The sequence below is a fragment of the Choloepus didactylus genome, chromosome 14 (genome assembly GCF_015220235.1).
Source record: "Choloepus didactylus isolate mChoDid1 chromosome 14, mChoDid1.pri, whole genome shotgun sequence".
Lineage (NCBI taxonomy): Eukaryota > Metazoa > Chordata > Mammalia > Pilosa > Megalonychidae > Choloepus > Choloepus didactylus.
In genome coordinates, this window is record NC_051320.1 from 98,060,790 (window position 1) to 98,079,346 (window position 18,557).

General features: G+C 68.5%; 3 protein-coding genes across 4 annotated transcripts; 2 read left to right on the forward strand and 1 right to left on the reverse strand.

The window, feature by feature from the left end:
• Positions 1 to 797: 797 nt before the first annotated feature.
• Positions 798 to 2,955, forward strand: NAPRT (nicotinate phosphoribosyltransferase). The gene is made up of 10 exons (XM_037803365.1): positions 798 to 996; positions 1,104 to 1,219; positions 1,329 to 1,525; positions 1,602 to 1,742; positions 1,923 to 2,007; positions 2,090 to 2,170; positions 2,247 to 2,349; positions 2,429 to 2,583; positions 2,671 to 2,778; positions 2,860 to 2,955. The coding sequence occupies exons 1-10, from the start codon at positions 930 to 932 to the stop codon at positions 2,920 to 2,922; spliced, it is 1,116 nt and encodes a 371-aa protein (XP_037659293.1). The 5' UTR covers positions 798 to 929; the 3' UTR covers positions 2,923 to 2,955.
• On the forward strand, positions 2,941 to 10,001 carry MROH6 (maestro heat like repeat family member 6). Of its 2 annotated transcripts, XM_037803358.1 has the most exons (14): positions 2,941 to 4,750; positions 5,046 to 5,198; positions 5,390 to 5,544; positions 6,038 to 6,155; positions 6,322 to 6,506; positions 6,607 to 6,744; positions 6,834 to 6,948; positions 7,061 to 7,204; positions 7,275 to 7,448; positions 7,649 to 7,816; positions 8,055 to 8,174; positions 8,472 to 8,574; positions 8,677 to 8,742; positions 8,890 to 10,001. In XM_037803358.1, the coding sequence occupies exons 1-14, from the start codon at positions 4,463 to 4,465 to the stop codon at positions 9,117 to 9,119; spliced, it is 2,157 nt and encodes a 718-aa protein (XP_037659286.1). In that variant the 5' UTR covers positions 2,941 to 4,462; the 3' UTR covers positions 9,120 to 10,001. The 2 variants fall into 2 exon arrangements, with proteins under 2 accessions (XP_037659286.1, XP_037659287.1); XM_037803359.1 differs by lacking the exon at positions 8,472 to 8,574 and having other exon boundaries at positions 3,104 to 4,750; positions 8,890 to 9,032.
• Positions 10,002 to 12,820: 2,819 nt separating this feature from the next.
• GSDMD (gasdermin D) lies at positions 12,821 to 17,170 on the reverse strand. Its single transcript, XM_037803363.1, has 11 exons — positions 17,019 to 17,170; positions 15,637 to 15,887; positions 15,298 to 15,490; positions 14,964 to 15,132; positions 14,624 to 14,726; positions 14,344 to 14,397; positions 14,041 to 14,136; positions 13,776 to 13,951; positions 13,547 to 13,688; positions 13,361 to 13,434; positions 12,821 to 13,224 (listed from the first exon to the last, which is right to left on the reverse strand). The coding sequence occupies exons 2-11, from the start codon at positions 15,851 to 15,853 to the stop codon at positions 12,982 to 12,984; spliced, it is 1,467 nt and encodes a 488-aa protein (XP_037659291.1). The 5' UTR covers positions 15,854 to 15,887; positions 17,019 to 17,170; the 3' UTR covers positions 12,821 to 12,981.
• Positions 17,171 to 18,557: the final 1,387 nt, after the last annotated feature.

The window sequence follows — 18,557 nt, forward strand, 5'->3', positions numbered from 1 at the left end:
ACTGGCGCGCCGGCAGGGCGCGGGACGCCGCCGAGTTCGAGCTCTTCTTCCGCCGCTGCCCGTTCGGCGGCGCCTTCGCCCTGGCCGCGGGGCTGCGCGACTGCCTGCGCTTCCTGCGCGCCTTCCGCCTGCGGGACGCAGGTGCGCCCCCGGCCCTCCTAGGCCCCGTCCCGGCAGCCCCCTGCCCGCCCCGAGGAGCCACCCCCAGGCCCCGTCTTGCCCCTGGCCCATCTGTGACTGTCGCCCCCAGACGTGCAGTTTCTGGCCTCGGTGCTGCCCGCGGACACAGACCCCGCGTTCTTCGCGCACCTTCGGACCCTGGACTGCTCCGGGGTGACGGTGCGGGCCCTGCCCGAGGGCTCCCTCGCCTTCCCAGGCGTGAGTGCGGGGCCGAGTGGGCAGGAGAGGGACGGGCGTGCGGGGACGGGCCGCGCGGAGCTGACAGCGCTTCCCGCAGGTGCCGCTGCTGCAGGTGTCGGGGCCGCTGCTGCTGGTGCAGCTGCTGGAGACGCCGCTGCTCTGCCTGGTCAACTACGCCAGGTGCGCAGACCCCGCGCGGGGGCCGGCGGAGGGAGCGCGGGAGGAGGCGGGGCGCCGTGGGGTGGGGGCAGGGGGAGTGGGCGGGGCCAGAAGGGGCGGGGCGCCGTGGGTGGGACGACTTGGGGGCGGAGCCATGGGAGGCGGAGCCCTTGGGTGGATCCCTGGACTGGGGCTCAGGTTGTTGGGGGGCCTTTGAGAGCAGGTCTCTGGGCCCGGAGGACAGGTAGAGATCCGGCGCTGGAGCCCTAGACCCCAGGGAAACTCCAGCCGGCCCGGGTCGCTTCGTGACCCTCTTCCCGGGTCCCCTGCCGCCTTCCTCCCGCAGCCTAGTCGCCACCAACGCGGCGCGGCTCCGCCTGATCGCGGGGTCGGAGAAGCGGCTGCTGGAGATGGGGCTGCGGCGCGCTCAGGGCCCCGACGGGGGCCTCACCGCCTCCACCTACAGCTACCTGGGTGGTGAGTGGGGAAAGTGGCGAAGGCTGGGGCAGGGGGAGACCCACTTCCGGGAGGGAAACCCCCCTGCCTGAAGCCCCCAGCCTCTCCTGACCACCTCCTTCGCCCAGGATTCGACGGCAGCAGCAACGTGCTCGCGGGGCAGCTGCGGGGTGTGCCAGTCGCTGGGACCCTGGCACATTCCTTTGTCACTTCCTTTTCGGGCACCGAGGTGCCCCCGGACCCGGTTAGTAGCCCCTTTCCTCCTCCACTCACCCCAGGAGCCAGACCCCAAGGCCAGTCTTCACCCTGGGGCTCCTGGGCCCCCATTCGCCCCCCACCCCTCTTCTCCACAGATGTTGGCTCCAGCTGCAGGTGAGGGGCCCCAGGTGGACCTGGCTGCCCACGTGGAGGCCTGGCTGGAGCGCGTGTGTGCCCACCTGGGGCTGGGGGTGCAGGAGCCGCACCGGGGGGAGCGGGCGGCCTTCGTGGCCTACGCCCTGGCCTTCCCCCGGGCCTTCCAGGGCCTGCTGGACTCCTACAGCGTGCGGCGGTGAGGCCCGGCATTCGGCCAGGGTGGGCTCTGTGGAGCAGGTGCAGCCCTCCAAACCCTTCGTCTGTGTCTGCAGGAGCGGTCTCCCCAACTTCCTGGCGGTAGCCCTGGCACTGGGGGAGCTGGGCTACCGGGCAGCGGGCGTGCGGCTGGACAGCGGTGACCTGCTCCAGCAGGCCCTGGAGATCCGTGGAGTCTGCCGGAGCACTGCAGCCCAGTGGGTCCCCCTTGAGGGTGGGAGGTTGCTCTCAGGAGCCGGGATGTTGGAACACTGGTCTCTGGGTTGCTAGGTCATTGGAGATACGGGAGGTAGCTGACGGCAGCTTTTAGGGTGATGGGGGGATCATGTGAATGGGGGAGGGAGAGAGAACAGGGTGAGCCCCCTGCCCTATCACAGGTTCCAGATGCCCTGGCTCGCGTCAGTCCCCATCGCTGTCAGCAACAACATCGACGAGGAGCAGCTGGCCCGCCTGACCCAAGAGGTGGCAGGGGGACAGGGGGGCTGGGAGGGGCGCGGGACCCCGCCAGGTTCTGGCTGAGCTCAGTGCCCACCCCCCCCCCCAGGGCAGTGAGGTGGACGTCATAGGCATTGGCACCAGTGTGGTCACCTGCCCTCAGCAGCCGTCCTTGGGCTGTGTCTACAAGGTGGGGACAGGATCTGGGGGCCCAGGTGGGGGCTGGGGGGTGAGGGCCCAGCCATTGCAGCATGCTCTCCCCCCAGCTGGTGGCTGTGGGGGGCCAGCCACGAATGAAGCTGACCGAGGACCCCGAAAAGCAGACACTGCCCGGGAGCAAGGCTGCCTTTCGGCTGTTGGGCTCAGATGGTGAGGACCCTCCCGCCCCGGCCTGCGGTCCCCCTTTCAGGGCCTGTGCCCCACACTCTCCACCCTGCCCCCCATGCAGGGTCTCTGCTGTTGGACCTGCTGCAGTTGGCAGAGGAGCCACCACCCCAGGCTGGGCAGGAGCTGAGGGTCTGGCCTCAAGAGTCCCAGGAGCCCTGCACCGTGAGCCCAGCACACGTGGAGCCACTGCTGCGACTCTGGCTCCAGCAGGGCCAGGTGACAGACCCCACCCGTCCCTCGGCCTGCACCTCCACCGTGAATCTGAGCTTCCACTCTCACCTGGCTCCGTCCTCCTTCCCCCAGCTGTGCGAGCCCCTCCCGTCGCTGGCCGAGTCCAGAGCCTTCGCCCGCCTCTCGTTGAGCCGCCTCAGCCCTGCCCACAGGCGGCTGGAGAACCCCACTCCGTACCAGGTGGGTGGACGGCCCCTTGCGGCCCGCTGGCGGGTCCCTAGCCCCGTGGTCCCCCACCCGCCACTCCCTCTCGCCCTGCAGGTGGCACTGTCTGAGAAGCTGCGGGCCCTGGTGGACAGTCTGAGCGCCCAAGGCCCCCCGTGAGAACCCCCAGCATTACATGAGTCACTGTCTCCCCAACTTGTCATGTGTCGTTTGTCCACCCAGGCCCCCAGGGTCAGGGGAGACAGCTCCAGGCCGAGGCCCCAGGGGCAGCAGCTCCCCAGGGGAGCCCACAGGCCGGGCCTTTGCGTGGAGAGCTGGGGATGGGTGGCTATGGGTAGAAGGGACTTTGGTGTCCACCTGGAGATGGGGGAGTTCCTGCAGAAGCCGTCTCTATTAGCAGCAGGTGCGCTGGGGCTCCCTGTGTCCACTCAAGGGTCAGTGGGGACATATTAGGCTTTCAAGGCCAAAGGGAAGCCCCGATGACCCCTGACACTGGGGGGGCCCTGTGGCCTCCTCCACTCCACCCTTCGGGCTTCTCCCACCTCCAGGCCACGGCCTTGGGGGTTCAGCTCCTGACCCAGCAGCCCTGGGGAGGGGCAGGGAGGGGCTCAGGGGCTTCAGCCTGCCCTGGAGCCAGCAAGGGCCCCAGGCACCTGCCCAGCCCCACCCTCCCTGCCCTCCACGCAGGTGCCTGGTCTCTGCCTGCCTTGGCCTCGGGCTCCGGAGGAAGCTCTGGGGGACAGGTCCTGGGCCGGGCCGGAAGCAGCGGGCGGGGGCCTGGCGTGAGGTGGCACAGGCAGGCGAGGGTGTGCAGGCATGCTGGCTGTCGGGGTGCTGTGGGAGCACTTCTGCCGGCCCCGGTATTCCACCAGACCTGCTCGTCCGGCTCCCCGGGGTGTGGGGCCCCGTCAGGCCAGCCCCACGAGCACAGGGTTTGGGAGACAGAGGCTCACAAACGCGCACACACACACACACACACACACACACACACAGGCACACTTCCTAGGCACCAGGACGGGGGGGGGGGGGTGGCCTGTGGAGGTGGAGTGGGAACTGGCCAAGTCCTAGACGGCCCCCCTGATGCTGGTGGCCATGGCAGCCCCATCCAGCCTCGCTCACCGTGCTCCAGAGCTGGTGACCGCTCACCCAATGGCCCTGGAGTGGCTGGGCCTGGAATGCAGGGAGGCCGGCCCACCCCTGGCCCCAGGGCCAGCCTGGACCTGGCTGCTCCGTGAGGGCTGAGCCAGGCAAGGCCTCGGCGCACACTTCTACATCCCGCAAGACCAGTTTGGGGCTGTCCACACCTGCCCAGGGTCCCCCAACCAGAAGGATTGGAGGTCAGGTCAAGGGCCCTTCTCCGCCTCCCCACTGCTGAGCCACCTGGCTGGGGGATCCAGCCCCTTCCCCAGGGTCCTGGGTGGGTGCTGTCAGACCCAGAATCACACCCTGCTCCAGGCCAGCCAGTGCCACCAGCAGCAGGGGCTGCACCTGGCGACACCTGGCACCATGCCCAGGGACACCTTGGTGTGGTGCCCCAGCTCCCCTGCACCCCTGAGCTCCCACTCACTTGCGCACGCGCCACCACGCCTGTCCAGGGCCCGCCCGGGCCTGCTTCTAGGTCAGGCAGGCAGACTTCTCGGAAGGAGCAGTGGCAGGTGCTGGCCGGGCCTGGCTGAGCATCTGGGAGGGTGGGGTGGCCATGGCTGGGGGCATGTGGGGCTGGGCCCGGGGGGCCCCTGTGGGGGCACTTACCCTGACAGCTCTGGCCGAGGGGATCCAAGCCAGCCAGGGGCAGCCCCTGGCACCCCCTCCCATGGACCCCCTGCCTGAGCCCCAGGAGTCAGAACCTGAGGCTGAAGCCCGGGACCAGCTGCCTGTCCCCACCTCTGAGGCGGAGCCCAGGAACGTGGCCACCGTCCCCAAGGCTGGCAGTGAGCCCTGCTCCCCGCGCAGCGCTCAGGAGACACCCACTGAGGGACTCCATCAGGTGAGGGGGAGCGGGAGGGCTGGAGACCCGCCTGGGGGACCCACGGCTCATCCTGGGGCTCCCTTGGGCTCTAGATCTCCCAGGCCTGCTGGAGCAGCAGGGAAGGAAAGGGGGCAGGGAGCTGGTGGGGAGGGGGGATGGACTGGGGGTAGGATGGGCTGGGGGGCCATGGAGAGGCATGGGGGCTTTATAGGAAGCTGAGGAGTAGTAGCAAGAGATTGAAGATAGCACGGGGGCTAGAGAAGGGAGCTGGGAGAAGCTTGAGCCTTCATACACTCCACCCACCCTGCCCTAGGCCCCCCCGAGTTCCCGGGAAGAAGGGGTCCTCGCCGACCTAGCCTTGTACACAGCTGCCTGCCTGGAGGAGGCTGGCTTTGTGGGGACCCAGGCGACAGCGTTCACCCTGTCCTCAGCGCTGGAAGCTCGGGGGGAGCGGCTGGAGGACCAGGTCAGTCCCCCACCCTCCCCACCCCACACCACCCCCTTCTCTCTAGACTTCCCGGCACTCTCCCTCCAGGGATAGCACATTGGAGCCGGCAGCCTGGGGCCGGGTGGGGGTGGGGGTGGGGGTGGGTGCTGCCAGAGGGTAACCATGGGGGTCCAGGAGGCCTGACCGCAGGCTCCTGCCCCTCCACCCAGGTGCATGCCCTGGTGCGGGGGCTGCTGGCGCAGGTGCCCAGCCTGGCCGACGGGAGGCCCCGGCGCGCAGCCCTGCGGGTGCTGAGTGCGCTGGCCCTGGAGCACGCGCCGGACGTGGTGTGCGCACTGCTGCCGCGCTCGCTGCCTCCAGACAGGTAAGCGTCCCGCCCCGCCGCGCTTCCTGCTTCCTTCCCCCTTCCCGCTTGGCCGCGAGTCTGGCCCAGACGCACAGCTGGTGGAGGGTGCGGAGCGTCCAGCTCCCAGCCCTCGGCTCCTGCCCCTGCTTTAGTTCAGCAACCACCTTCCCGGGGCTGGGGGCTGGGGTCCTGGCTCGGCGCAGCCTCGTCTCTCTCTGGGGCCGGGTGGGAGGCGGCTGCACTGCTCTGCTCCTCCTCCCTCCCCTGGTTAATTCACCCCCAGAAGGCTATTTTGGTTTTTGTTTTTTATTCATAATGCCAAGTTTATGTACACTGCGGCTGGCCCAGCAGGCTCCCACTCATCCCTGGGGATTGGGTTACTTGGCCCACCCCCAGGCCCCCCGCTGGAGTCCTAGTGGCTGTCTCCACCCTGATCCCAGGGACTTGCCTATGTCCCCTCCCAGCAGGCCCCGCGCCGGGCCCTTGTCTCATGCCGCCCCCGCGCCCCCAGGGCGGTGACCGAGCTGTGGCGTAGCTTGAGCCGGAACCAGCGTGTGAATGGGCAGGTGCTGGTGCAGCTCCTGTGGGCGCTGAAGGGCCCCGCACGGCACGAGCAGGATGCGCTGGCGGTAGGTGGCTCCAGCCCGCTCAGGGGCCGCGGGGGTGGGGCCGCAGCCTGGGGCCTGAGTCACTTGCCTCCAGAATGTCCCGTGCCTGTCTGAGGCTCGCCTGCCCCTCTGGGCCCGACCTGGCCCCAGGGGTGCACCAAGCCTGAGTGGGCCGGTTGTTCCACAGGCCACGCGTGCCCTCGGGGAGATGCTGGCCGTGTCAGGCTGCGTGGGGGCCACGCGGGGCTTCTACCCGCACCTGCTGCTGGCGCTGGTCACGCAGCTGCACGAGCTGGCCCGCGGCACACACTCCCCAGACAGCCCCAAGGTTTGGGCCCCATCCCACCGAGGACCGCCGCACAGCCACGCCAGGTGAGGGGTGACACCGGAGGTAGGGGGAGCCGCGGGGCCCAGGCCAGCACCCCCCCCCCGGGCCCTGTGCCCACTCACCAGCCTCCTCACCTCCATCCAGCTGCGCTGTGGAGGCCCTGAAGGCCCTGCTTGCAGGTGATGGCAGTCGCATGGTGGTTACGTGCATGGAGCAGGCAGGAGGCTGGAGGCGGCTGGTGGGGGCCCACACCCACCTGGAGGGCGTGCTGCTGCTGGCCAGGTGGGCAGGGGCGCCAGGGCAGTCGGAGGGGGACTTCTTGAGGGGCGAAACTCCAAGCAGAGGCCAAGCTCCCATCTCCCCCTCCCCAGCGCCATGGTGGCGCACGCGGACCACCACCTACGAGGCCTCTTCGCCGACCTGCTGCCACGGCTGCGCAGCGACGACAACACCCAGCGCCTCACGGCCATGGCGTTCTTCACCGGGGTGAGCGCGCTTCCCCGCCATGCCCGGCGTTCCGGGGACGGGTGGTGAGGGTGACAGGGGCCTTGGCACGGGAGCCGGGCGGTAGTGACCGCGTCTTCCCCACCCCGCGCAGCTGCTGCAGAGCCGGCCCACGGCGCAGCTCCTGCGCGAGGAGGCCATCGTGGAGCGCCTGCGCGCCTGGCAGGGCGACCCGGAGCCCACCGTGCGCTGGCTGGGTCTGCTCGGCCTGGGCCATCTGGCGCTCAACCGCGAGAAGGTGAGGAGGCGACCCCGGCGCGCCGGGGCGGGGGCCGCGAGGGGCCGCCCACGAGTCACTGCCCCTGCAGGTGCGGCTGGTGAAGACGCTGCTGCCGGCGCTCCTGGGCGCGCTGGGCGAGGGCGACGCACGGCTCGTGGGCGCGGCGCTGGGCGCACTGCGGAGGCTCCTGCTGCGGCCGCGAGCGCCGGTGCGCGTCCTGAGCGCGGAGCTAGGGCCGCGCCTCCCGCCGCTGCTGGACGATGTGAGCAACGCCCGGGCCCTAGCCCCACTCCTGGGAACTCGCCTCTGTGTCCGCCCCCGGCCGCCCTCCTTCCTCTCCGCCCCCTGGGACCCCGGCCAGCCCCTGTCTCCACCCCCGGCCGCCCTCCTCCCTCTCCGCCCCGGTTGGGACCCCGCTCCCGCTCTGGCGCCCGCCAGGCCTGACCGCGCCTTCCCACGCAGGCCCGGGACTCGGTCCGCGCCTCCGCCGTCGGGCTCCTCGGGACGCTGGTGCGCCGGGGCCGTGGCGGGCTCCGCGTGGGGCTCGGCGGGCCGCTGCGGAAACTCGTGCTGAAAAGCCTGGTACCGCTGCTGCTGCGCCTGCACGACCCCAGCCGGGACGCTGCTGAGGTCAGTCTCCCCACGACTGCCCCCGTCCCCATCCACGTCCCCCCCAGCCCACTCCGCCGCCCCTCCCAAGACTGCAGGTCGGGAACTCTCTCGTGGACCCCAGGCCCGTGGGTCACGGGTTCCCTGGTCCTTGCTCCGGGACCCCATACTCCGCGCCCCTGCCCTGGGTCCCTCCACCTCTCCTCCAGGCCGGATCTACCTCCTGGATCCCTGAGCCTGCTCCCCTCCCCCACCCCAGAGCTCCGAGTGGACCCTGGCGCGCTGTGACCAGGCCCTGCGCTGGGGCCTGCTGGAGGAGATGGTCACCGTGGCGCACTATGACAGCCCCGAGGCCCTGAGCCGTGTCTGCCGCCACCTGGTCAGTAGAGGACAGTGAGGGGTACAGTGCTCAGCCGCCCACCCGCCCCCAGTATTCCCCAGTCCTCACCGATGGCCCCGGCCACTGCCTGCACCCCTCCTCCCAGGCAACCCTGACTTCAGGCTCCCTGTGGGGCAGGTGTAAGGCCTCAGGTCCCACTGCCTGCCCCAGGGGCACCCTAAGAAATCCCAGCCCCCATGCTTGCCTCTGTGCCCTCCTCCTGGTTCTCCAACATCCCCCACCCCGTCACCCCCACCTTCGGTTCTCCTGTCCTGCCATGACCCTGCCTGTCCTCAGGTTCAGCGGTACCCGAGCTACGTACCCCATTTCCTGAGCCAAACCCAGGGCTACCTGCGGAGCCCGCAGGACCCCCTGCGCCGGGCGGCCACTGTGCTCATAGGTGAGGCCAGTGCTGCCAGTCATCTGCCCCTAGCACCCGAGCTCTGGGGGCTGGCCGGTGGGGTCCGCGCTCACCGTTTGCCTCGCCATTTGCCTCGTCCAGGCTTCTTCGTCCACCACACGAGCCCCAGGACAGTGAGCCAGGACCTGCTGGACGCCCTGCTCCAGGGTGAGGACCCTGCTTGCCGCGCCCCCAGGCGTCGGGGTGCAGGAGAGGCGGCCGGGGCCAGCGCGCAAGTGTCTGGAGCGGGTGGGAGAGGGCGGGTGGAGGGCGACGGGCCGCGTCCGCCGCGGCCTGAACCGCCCCCTCCCGCAGACCTGCGGCAGCTGCAGAGCGACCCGGAGCCGGCGGTGGGCGCGGCGGCGCATGTGTCGGCACAGCAGGTGGCACTGCTGGCCCGGGCGCAGGGCTGTCCCCGGGGTCCGCGCCTCATCCGCCTCCTCCGGCGCCGCGCGCGCCCGGCCCGCACCCCGCCGGTCTACGCCGACAGCCCCTTCCAGCGCCGGAGCCTGGCGGGCCGCTGGGGCAGCTCGGGACCCGGCTGAGCCCCCAAGGATCCCGGCTGGGGCGGTCCTGAGGCCTGAGCCCGCCTCCCCCGGGCGAGCGGCGCCACCGGATTGGGGGGCTGGGGTGGGAACGCCAACTTCCGCCCTGGAGCCAGTCCCTGGAGCCTGATGCTGGAGGCCCCACCCCTCCATCCGGAGCTGCCCCCCAGGCCTGGTGCACACAGGACCCCTGTCCAGGAGCCCACCCACAGCAAAGGAATGGAGAGGGACGCCAGTGCCTTCTGTCCGACCACCATTTCACCCCTGGCCCCCACCTTGCACCCGTGCCTCCCCGAGCCAGGCTCCAGCGGGGGTCACCGTGAAGCTGGCACAGCCCCGGGAGCTGGCAGGCCACGGGCTGCCCTCTGGCCCTCCCAGGGTCCTCGCCTCATGCCTGGAGCCACGGCTCCCTGGATGTGGGGCTCTCCTGGCCCCCCAGCAGCCCACCCAGACTCACGTGCCCTATTCCTGGCTCCAGAGGCACCGACTGTCTCCTCCCGCAGCCGCTGGCCACCTTCCTGTGCCGTCCCCACACCCCGGCTCACTGTCTTGGGCCAGGTCCTAGCATAGGTTCAGGTGTGGGGGGCCGGATCCGTAACCCCACCAGACTGTGAGACCCTCGCGTGGGCACCCCAGGGCCTGAGCAGGCTGGACCCCCGGGGGACCCGTGTCGAATGAGGAACCTCCAAAGCTGTGACCTCACCCCTCCGGCCCCTGCCCAGGCTGACCCCCCTGGCGTCCTCCCAGCCTCCCCCCCAGCGGGCTCACTCTCCCCTGCCTCTTAGGGGCTGGGGGACATTTACCCCCCGACGGGGAGGCCCTGCCCCCCTGTGTCCTGGGGCCTGCCCGGGAAGCGTGTGAAGTAAATACGTGTGGGATGAAGTGTCCGGAGTCCGTCTGGCCTGGGCCGGGACGGAAACGTGGTTGTGATAAGCCGGGGCCAGGGTCCACAGTGGGGGTGCAGGCCGTGGCTGGGAACGGCAGCCGGTTGCCTGCCGTAAGGGGCGGTCCGTTGGCGGGTTAAAGTTCAGGCAGGCGGGGAGCAGGTTCGGGGCAGGGTCAGGCCGGGTCTACCCGAGGCAAGGAGAATGCGTTGTGGCCCAGCGGCCCGCACGGTCGGGGGCACGTGTGGCCTGGTCAAGGCTCGGCCGAGGGCCAGCGTTGCGTGGGCCGCGAGCAAGGATCCGGAGTTGGGTCGCATCCTCCAAAGCAGAGGTCAGAGTGGGATCAAATGTACCAGGTTTCGATCCAGGGAAATGCCTGGGGTCGCCAGACAGTTGCGGAGAGACCCCGGACCACCCCACCCCCAAAAGAGGGGGAGGGGAGCAGAGAGGATTGGGGGAAGCGTCTTGGGCTCCTGCCCGGGCCTTCGGGCTGTCCCCCGGGACCAGTCGGGCAGGAGGGGCTGGCCCTGCAGTGGGGTCAACGAGGAGTGTGCCCCCCACCCCCCATGGCCCCCACGTGAGGCCTGGGCCCTGGGCAGGCTCCACGGTGGCCTCAGTCAGCCCCTCGGTAGCAGCCCCCAGCCCCACCCCTCTCCCTGTCAACGGGACCTGGGAGCCTGGGGTGCCCACCCTCCCACAGAGTGCCCAGCCCCCTCCCACGAGGCACAGCCTTCTCCTCACCGCAGGGTGTGCAAGGGGGACACCCACAGAGCCCCTGGAGAGAACAGACAGGCTTGGCAGGTGTGTGAGCAGGTGCCTCCCCCTCCTCTCTCCAGGACCAGGTGGAAACGTCCTGGGCATCTGTATGGTACCTGGGCATCTGGTGCCCAGGAGGGCCCTGCCCAGCCTCTAGGCCATGTTCAGGTCACGTCTGCTGTTTGCCAGTGTGCCCACCTCGTCCGGCTCTGGCCCCATGCCCGTAGCTGGGAGCCGCTCTGCACTGTCTGCTGGGGTCCCTCTGCCGGGAGCCTCTGGAGGCCCCAGGTGGGGTGGGGGCCGGGCCCACCCAGATTCCCAAGGCCCCCCAGGCCGGGGCAGCTGTCAGGTCCACACTCGCCACCGAGAGGCTCCTGGTGGTAAATCCCCAAAGGTGGAGGCTGGGGCAGGAGGGCGAGGGGGCGGCAGCAGCCCTGTGTCGGACATGCTCACCTCCCGTCCTGGTTTCTCAGCAGCTAAAACAGGTTCCTCCACGGGGGGGCTCCACGAGGGGAATGACTGGCTCTGGGTTCAGAGCTGGGGGGCTGGCTCCCCCCTGGGGCCGGTGTCTTCTGGCTGCCGGCGATCCTTGGGGTTCCTTGGCTTTTCCATCACAGAGAGACGCCCTCTCCGTTCCCTTCCGGGTTCCGATGACGTCCGGCTTCCGTGTCCTATTTCCCTGGCTTGTGAGGACCTCTGTCCTATGGGACTGAGCCCGCCTCGTTCACTGTGGCCTCACCTTAACCACAGCATCCTCAGGGGCCCCACTTACAGGTGGGCCCGTCCCTTGGGGCCGGGGCCGGGGCTGAGCATCCTCCTGCAGCCGCAGCGCGGTCCCCAGCATCTCCTCTCCAGGTAAAGGCTCCTGCCTCCCTCCAGGCTGATCTGGCCTTGATGCTCCAGCGCTCCCACCGGCCCCACAGCTGGGAGCCGCAGGGCTGTGGTCCAGAACCCGAGGGTCAGCGTCAGGGCTCGGGTGGGGCCTCGAGGATCTGGGGGCCCCAGAAGCAGTGCCCGTTCCAGGCCCTGTGTCCCTGGGCCCGCCTTCTGGGAAACCCTAAAGGGGGCTTCTTTTTATTTTTTTTTTAGTCTTAATCGATTTTGTTATTGAGGTAAAATCCACATCACCTATGATTTTCCATCTTTAAGTAGACGGCTTCGTGGTTTTTAGTGCCCTCACCAACCATCTTGTCACCCATCAGAACACCCTGGGGAGCATGGGGGTGGGCTCTAGGGTTCCATAAACTGGATCCGGGTCAGTTTGTGCTGTTGGTCCTCACTGTTGGGCCCGGATCTGGAGTTTTCCTGGGGGTTCATTTCCAGCAAAGCAGAACCCGTTGTGCCTTCTCTTTGGGGAGTCGTGCCAATTGGACGCCAGTGGTGCACCAGGACAAAGGGGGCCCCATGGCGGCCTCCAAAGGAGAAGGGGCTGCCCTGTGCCAGCTAAGCCTGCAGGGATGGAGGACAACCCCGCTGGCCCAGGCAGTTACCCCACACCCCTCCTCAGGGGGTGGGGGGCCGCCGATGAAGGACCCAGAAGGAAACCAGCTCCGCGCTGGAGCTCCAGGGGCCCGGCAGTCAGGAGAGGAGACGGGGCGCCCTCCCTCAAGGCGGACTGTTCCCTCTAAGAAACGTGCATGGGTGGGGCACAGACGAGACACCCATCTCTTTGGGATGTGTCACGGCTCCTCTGGGAACCCCCGTGCACCCTCAGGACGCAGGGTCTGTCTGCTTTGCGGCCGCACCTGTTCTAGCACCCCCAGCAGCCCCTGCGGGTGGGAGCCGTCTCGGAAGCGTGTTCCACGTCCCGGAAGCACAGCCTCCTTGCGTGCCATCCCAGTGGCATTCTGTCCAGCCTCAGTGGCTCTGCCCTCTTCCAGAATCAGGGGCAGAGGTGCCCGGCCAGCCCCATTGCAGGCTCACTGCCCACCCGTGCAGGGGGTGCAGACAATGGCGGGACAGGCCTGCTCACAGCCCCACTTCCTTCCCTATCCGGGGTGGGCACAGCCCCTCCCCACCCCACCCCAGATCCAGGGCCCCTCAGAAACTCAGCGTCCTGTCTTCCTTGGCACATCACACGTTTATTGAGTTCCCCAAATTCTCAGGCCCAGGGGAGAGCCGGCCACACGGCTGGGCTGGGCTCCGGGTCTGAGCTGCTCCTTCCCAGGTGGGCAGTGGGTGAGCTCCTAGGGGCCGTCTGAGCTGCGGGGGCAGCAGGCGGGCTAGTGGGGCTCCTGTCCCAGCTGCAGGAGCAGCGCCGTGCAGGCATAGAGCGCGCACACACGGCCCCGGGCCGCGGGCTCCCAGCACACCTGCGGGGCATCCACCTGCAGCCGGAGGCCACACTCCTCCAGCAGGACCCAGCCGGGTGCCTCCTCGCCCCAGCCGCCCCCCAGGAGCCCCGGTGGCAGGGACACGGCCCTGGGCTTCTGCCAGGGGTCACTCTGCTCCAAAAGGCTCCTCACCTGCCAGGACAGGTGGGGGCTTGTCAGGTGGGGTGGCCCTCAGCAGCCCACAGTCCTGAACCCCCATGCCCACCACAGCACCCCTTGCCAGATGGACGTAGGGGACCCCACCACAGGCCAGCCTGTGCTCTCTCACCAGCTCGAGGTGGCCCGGCAGGGCCCCTGTCTGCAGTGCCCGGGCCATCAGCAGGTGCTGGGTGTCATTCAGCGCTGGGGAGAGGCCTTGGGTAAGGGGGGTTCTAGGGCAGCCGTGTCCCTCCCCTCTGCCCCACATGCTGCTCCTGGGCTTCCGAGCCCCCTGCCCAGCCCTAGCACCCCTCACCGGTCAGGGCGTCCAGCAGGTAGAAGACAGGGATGGCGAGCTCCTCCACCACGTCTCCGTTGGGAAGCACCAGGCATTCAAGGACCATGCCCGCCGGGCCGTCTCGAGCCTCCACCTGCCCACGGCTCAGCCCCTGCTCCAGCTGGGCACAGGGCAGGGGGGTGAGCCTGGGCCAGCCCTCCAAACCCCCGGCCCTGCCCCAGCCCCCCAGCCCGCCCCGGCCGCTCACCGCCTCCTCCACAGCTTGCAGGGCCGGCTCGTCCTGAAGCAGCTTCCCCAGGGCCTCCAGCAGCACCTGGCGCAGCCCCCTAGACAGGAGCTCCAGGCCCTCACCCCTGGCCTTCACCTCTGCCTGCAGACCCGCGAGGTCTCCAGCGACCAAAGCCCGTTCCTCAATGGCCCCGTCTGTGGGGACAGAGAGTTGGGGTGCCCAGGTGCCTGCTGGCCAGCAGGGGACCCCACGTGGAGTCCCAGGGCAGTCACAAGGCTCTCACCTGCCTGGAAGAGGTGGCGCCAGATAGACCCAAACAAAGCGGAGAGGCCCAAGGTTGGCTGGAGCAGGCCACCCTCAGAAGAGGCGAGCTTCATGTCTGGGGACACCGTGTCGGGGAGAGGAGCACAGCAGGGCTGGTCAGGGCAGGGTGTGGGGTGCAGGGCCCCCGAGCCAGGGAGGACTGGGGCCTGGCTGCCCCTCATCCCCTCTCGTGTGTGTACGTGCAGGGGAGGCCCACAACCCAGGGACGGCACGTCCCCCTTGCACAGGTCCGGCTGGAGGGCGGGGGTAGCTGTGGCCTCACCTGCCGGAAGCGGCTGGAAAGTTCTCTGCTTCTTGTCCGGGAAGAAGAGTATGTCTGGCAGGAGGTGGGAGCAGAGCATGTCAGCCCCCGGCTACTCCCCCACCCCATGGGCTCCCAATCTCCCACACTCCAGGGCAGGGGGCCCTCGGCACCCCCAGACCCAGGCAGCAGCGCAGCCAGATCCCCGCAGCCCCCTCCCCGGCTGGCAGCCCACGGCTCCTCCCAGCCTCCCCGTCCCAGCCCCTCAACCCCTCGCTGAGGGTCTCCAGGGCCCACTCACCCCAGTCAGAGCCAATCACCAGCTGGGCCACCTGGAAGGCGAGGACGCTGCCGGAGGGGATGGTGACCGTGTTCTTGCGGCTCAGGTGGCCCTGGCCCTCGCCCTGCAGGACAGATGTGGGCTCTGGGGTGGGCTGGGGGCTGCGGGCAGCCTGGCTCGGTGGCAGTGAGCAGGGGCAGGGAGCCGCCTGCGGCCACACCGTTTCTGTTTCGGGGCTTGGTGGTAGGTTGGGGTGCGGCTAGGAAGTCTGGGGGGTCTCCTGGGATACGGGGAGGGTGCAGTGCTCCCCGGGAGCCTCGGCAGCCCCCAGCCCTGCTCCCTGCTGCAGCGGCTCACACACCTGCAGGCACATGGCCACGGGCAGCGCGAACTGGCCCGAGCCCTCCCGCTTGTGGGTCTGCGTGACCTCCACCTCCTTCTGCGTCTGCAGCACCTCCGTCACCACGAACAGGTCGTCCCCGCGGCTCCGCAGCTGCTGCAGGATCTTGTGCTCTGGCCGCCGCAGGCGCCTGGTGGGAGTGCAGGGAGCTCACCCCGCGCTCCCCTCGCCCAGGCACCCCCTGCCTCCGGAAGCTCCCTCACTGGAGGTGTCTGCGGGGTGCCCCCCACCCCATCCTTCCCAGGCTCTGGGCCTGCACACACACCCTGGGCCAGCTGGGCCCCGCGGTGCCCACCTCTCCTGGTGCAGGGCCTCCCACGTGCTGGGCTCCACGCACAGCATGCATGCATCCGTGGAGGCACTGGAGCTGCCCGACACCGCGGCCCCGCCGGCGATCCGCCCCTGGCCCAGGGCTGCCAGCTCCATGCCACCCTGCAGCTGCCCGTCCATGGCATCGTGGAAGTGGAAGGGGCTGCTACGCTGCAAGGCTGTGGCAGAGCAGAGCTGGCACTGGCCGTGTGCCCTTTGAGAAGAGCCTGTCCTCCGGAAGCAGAGGCCCAGGGACCCGGGGAGGGTGGGGCGCAGGTGACAGGTGGGACCCCTTCCCCTCAGCCCTGCCAGAGCAGCCAGGTACCTGGCTCCGGGGCATTGGGCTCTAAGATGTCCCTGATGGACAGGTTGAGACATTTGTAGCGGGGTCTCCAGAACCACGAGGTCGAGGGCTTCCTGCCCACCAGGCAGTAGGGCCGGAAGGTGGCGGAGGCACGCAGGCTGTCCACGGCGATGAGCTCCCCGTTGTGGTCCAGCTCCCGCAGCACGCTCCTGGCCACACCCTCGAAGGCTGACGCCATGCTCCTGAGAACAGTCAGGCCCTGCGCCCTCAGGCTGGAAGAGGGCGAGGGGCAGGTTGGCACTTGGATGCCTCCAAGGGCGGAGAGCTCTTTCCCGACAAAGCAGCCCCACCCAGGCTGACTGGGAAGCTCTGACCTGCAGAAAGCTGCCCCTGCCCCACCCAGCCTCCTACCCCATCGCCTTCCCGAGTCCTGCTCTGACAGAAAGAAACCGGGTGTCCTCCCCGTTGTCCACACATCCAGCCCCCTTGGGGGTGAGCCCCTGTGGGCCAGGGTGTCACCTCAGCCCTCAGCAGGACTTGGACCTGGCCACAGCCACTCAGCTGTCCAGCCAGAGAGCCTCTGTGTCACCCGGACGCCAGGGCCTCAGCCCTCGCTGCCTGCTGTGCCTCGTCCCCACAGCGTCCCTTTGTCCACCCAGTGCCCAGGAGCCTCGTGAGAAGCAGCCACAGCGCAGGGGCAGGGCAAGGCGTGGCTGCATGGACTCCCCCACCCAGGGCTCATGTGCTCTCAGGGCCGCCTCCCCGAGGGGCTAAGAGGGCCAGCAAGGAAACAGGCCCCCCTCTCCTGGGCACTGGGCACAGTCGCCCAAGGAGGGCCCAGCCAGCGCTGCCCGTCCCCAGCCCGAGTCCTCTAGGGTCCTCTCTCGGGCACCTGTGCAAGGCCTGCCCGGAACGCAGGGACCTGGGCGCGCCCAAGGTCTGCAGTTCAATTCGACGCCCTCCAACCCCCCACCCCACCCTGCGGAAGGCGCCTGGGGGCCCATCTCGGAGACCAGCCCAAACCCCGGTCCCGCGAGCCCCTGGCCCGCGCCGGGAGCGGCGTCTGGGGAGCACGCGGGGGCCCAGACCCGCCGCCCCGCCCCGTCGGCCTCCCGCAGCCCCCGCGAGCTGCGGCGCATCCCGGGCGCCAGGGGGCGCCGCAGGCCAGGCCCGGGGGCGCGGGGGGCGCGGGGGTCTTGGGAGGCGCGGGAGGCAGCAGGGAACCCGGGGGGCGCGGGGTGGGCGGGTGCGGGGCGCAGCGGGGAGGCGCGTAGGGCCCGGGCCCGGAGAGGCGGCGGGGGCGCGCGGGCAGGGGAGCGCGGGGCTCGGAGAGGCGCAGGGGCAGCGGGGCGCGGGGCCTAGGGAGGCGTGGGAAGTGCGGGGAGCCCGAGGGCGCGGCTCACCGTGACCGTGGGCGCCCAGGCGTCCGCGCCGCGCCGCGAAGGAGGCTGCCCTGCCGGTCGGGGCCGCGCGCCTGCTCTGCGGAGAACCGCCGCGCGGTCTGCCCGGAGGCGCAGGCCCAAAAGTGAAACCGCGGGGGCCTGACGCAGCCGCCCCGCCTCCGGTCCGGCCCTCGGCGACGCGCCCCGCGGGGGAAGGGGCCCTGGCAGCCAAGGCCGGTGCCTTCTCAGAACCTCTTCCCAGACCCCGCGTCGGGACCCTTCCGGGTCTCCCTCTCCGGGACTGTGAGAAACAAGCACTGTTCCTAAAAAGGAATAAACGCTCACCCGATTGTGGAGAAAAAAAGAATTTATTCACAGTCTTAAAAGAAGGGCACCCAACCAAATGTGCGAGTTGGCGGCAGAACCATAGACCCAGCAGTATTTATTCCCTAAGCCTAAGTGCAAGTCCCTCCCCTGTTTCTCCATTGGCTGGATGCTCCAGAGGTTACATTCTATTGGACAAGCCTAACTAGCCCAGCAAATTTGAAACATGCAGCCCGCCCAAATTGGAAACATTTGAAATACATTTTCCACGCAAATTTGCAACATTACCAACCATTGGAACAAATCTCCACCCCTGACTATAATGGTTATGCCCAGGCCTCTTTAGAGCCAGTCTGGGCTAGTTTGGTAATAAGTTATGAGGCTATTTTGGGAACCTCTACCACGAGTCTCCACCTTGCAGGGATAGTAGATAGTGGACGGATAAGCAGGGGGACTGACTGTGGATAGTGGGCAGATAAGCAGGAGGACTGACTGTGGATAGTGGGTGGATAAGCAGGGGGACTGACTGTGGATTACAGTTTGTCTTTTTAACCTTCTGCCAATTTCTTAACTGCCCCACCCTGCAAGGCACACGTATCCTGTGTGAAAGCTAAACTTAATTTCATTCTCACAGGGACCCTCCCCGGGCATGCCCACAGGCCCCCCTCCAGGGCTGTGCAGGTGGCTGCTGGGGGCTCCCTCCCCTAAGTCTGGCCTTGCAGCCACCTCCTGTGAACTTCAGGCCCGTGCTCTGGTTTTTGGTTGTTTCTTTTCTGGAAAGGATTCGCCACCAACTTTTTGAGAATCTGGAGCCATGGCAAAAGACAGAAATAAATAGTTCTCCAAAGATGTGCAAATGGCCAAGAAGCACATGAAAAGATGCTCAGCACCGTTGCCATTAGGGAAACGCCACGCCTCTGTGAGACGCCACTTCACACCCAGCACCAACACCAGAGTCAGAAAGCCGTGGAAGCAAAGCAGTGGTCAGGCCGTGGGGAAACTGGAAGCCTTGGGCACCTGGTGGGAAGGTAAAACAGGGTGGTAATCCCACTCCCAGGAATTCAATCCAGAGGAATGGAAGCAGGTGCTCAAAACACACACACACGCACGCACGCACGCTCACAGCCGCAGTATTCATGCCAGCCCAAAGTGGAAACACCCAAATGTCCGCGAGCTGACTTACGAGTGGATAAACGAACTGGTGTCTGTGCAGTGGCACAGCGATCAGCCATGAGG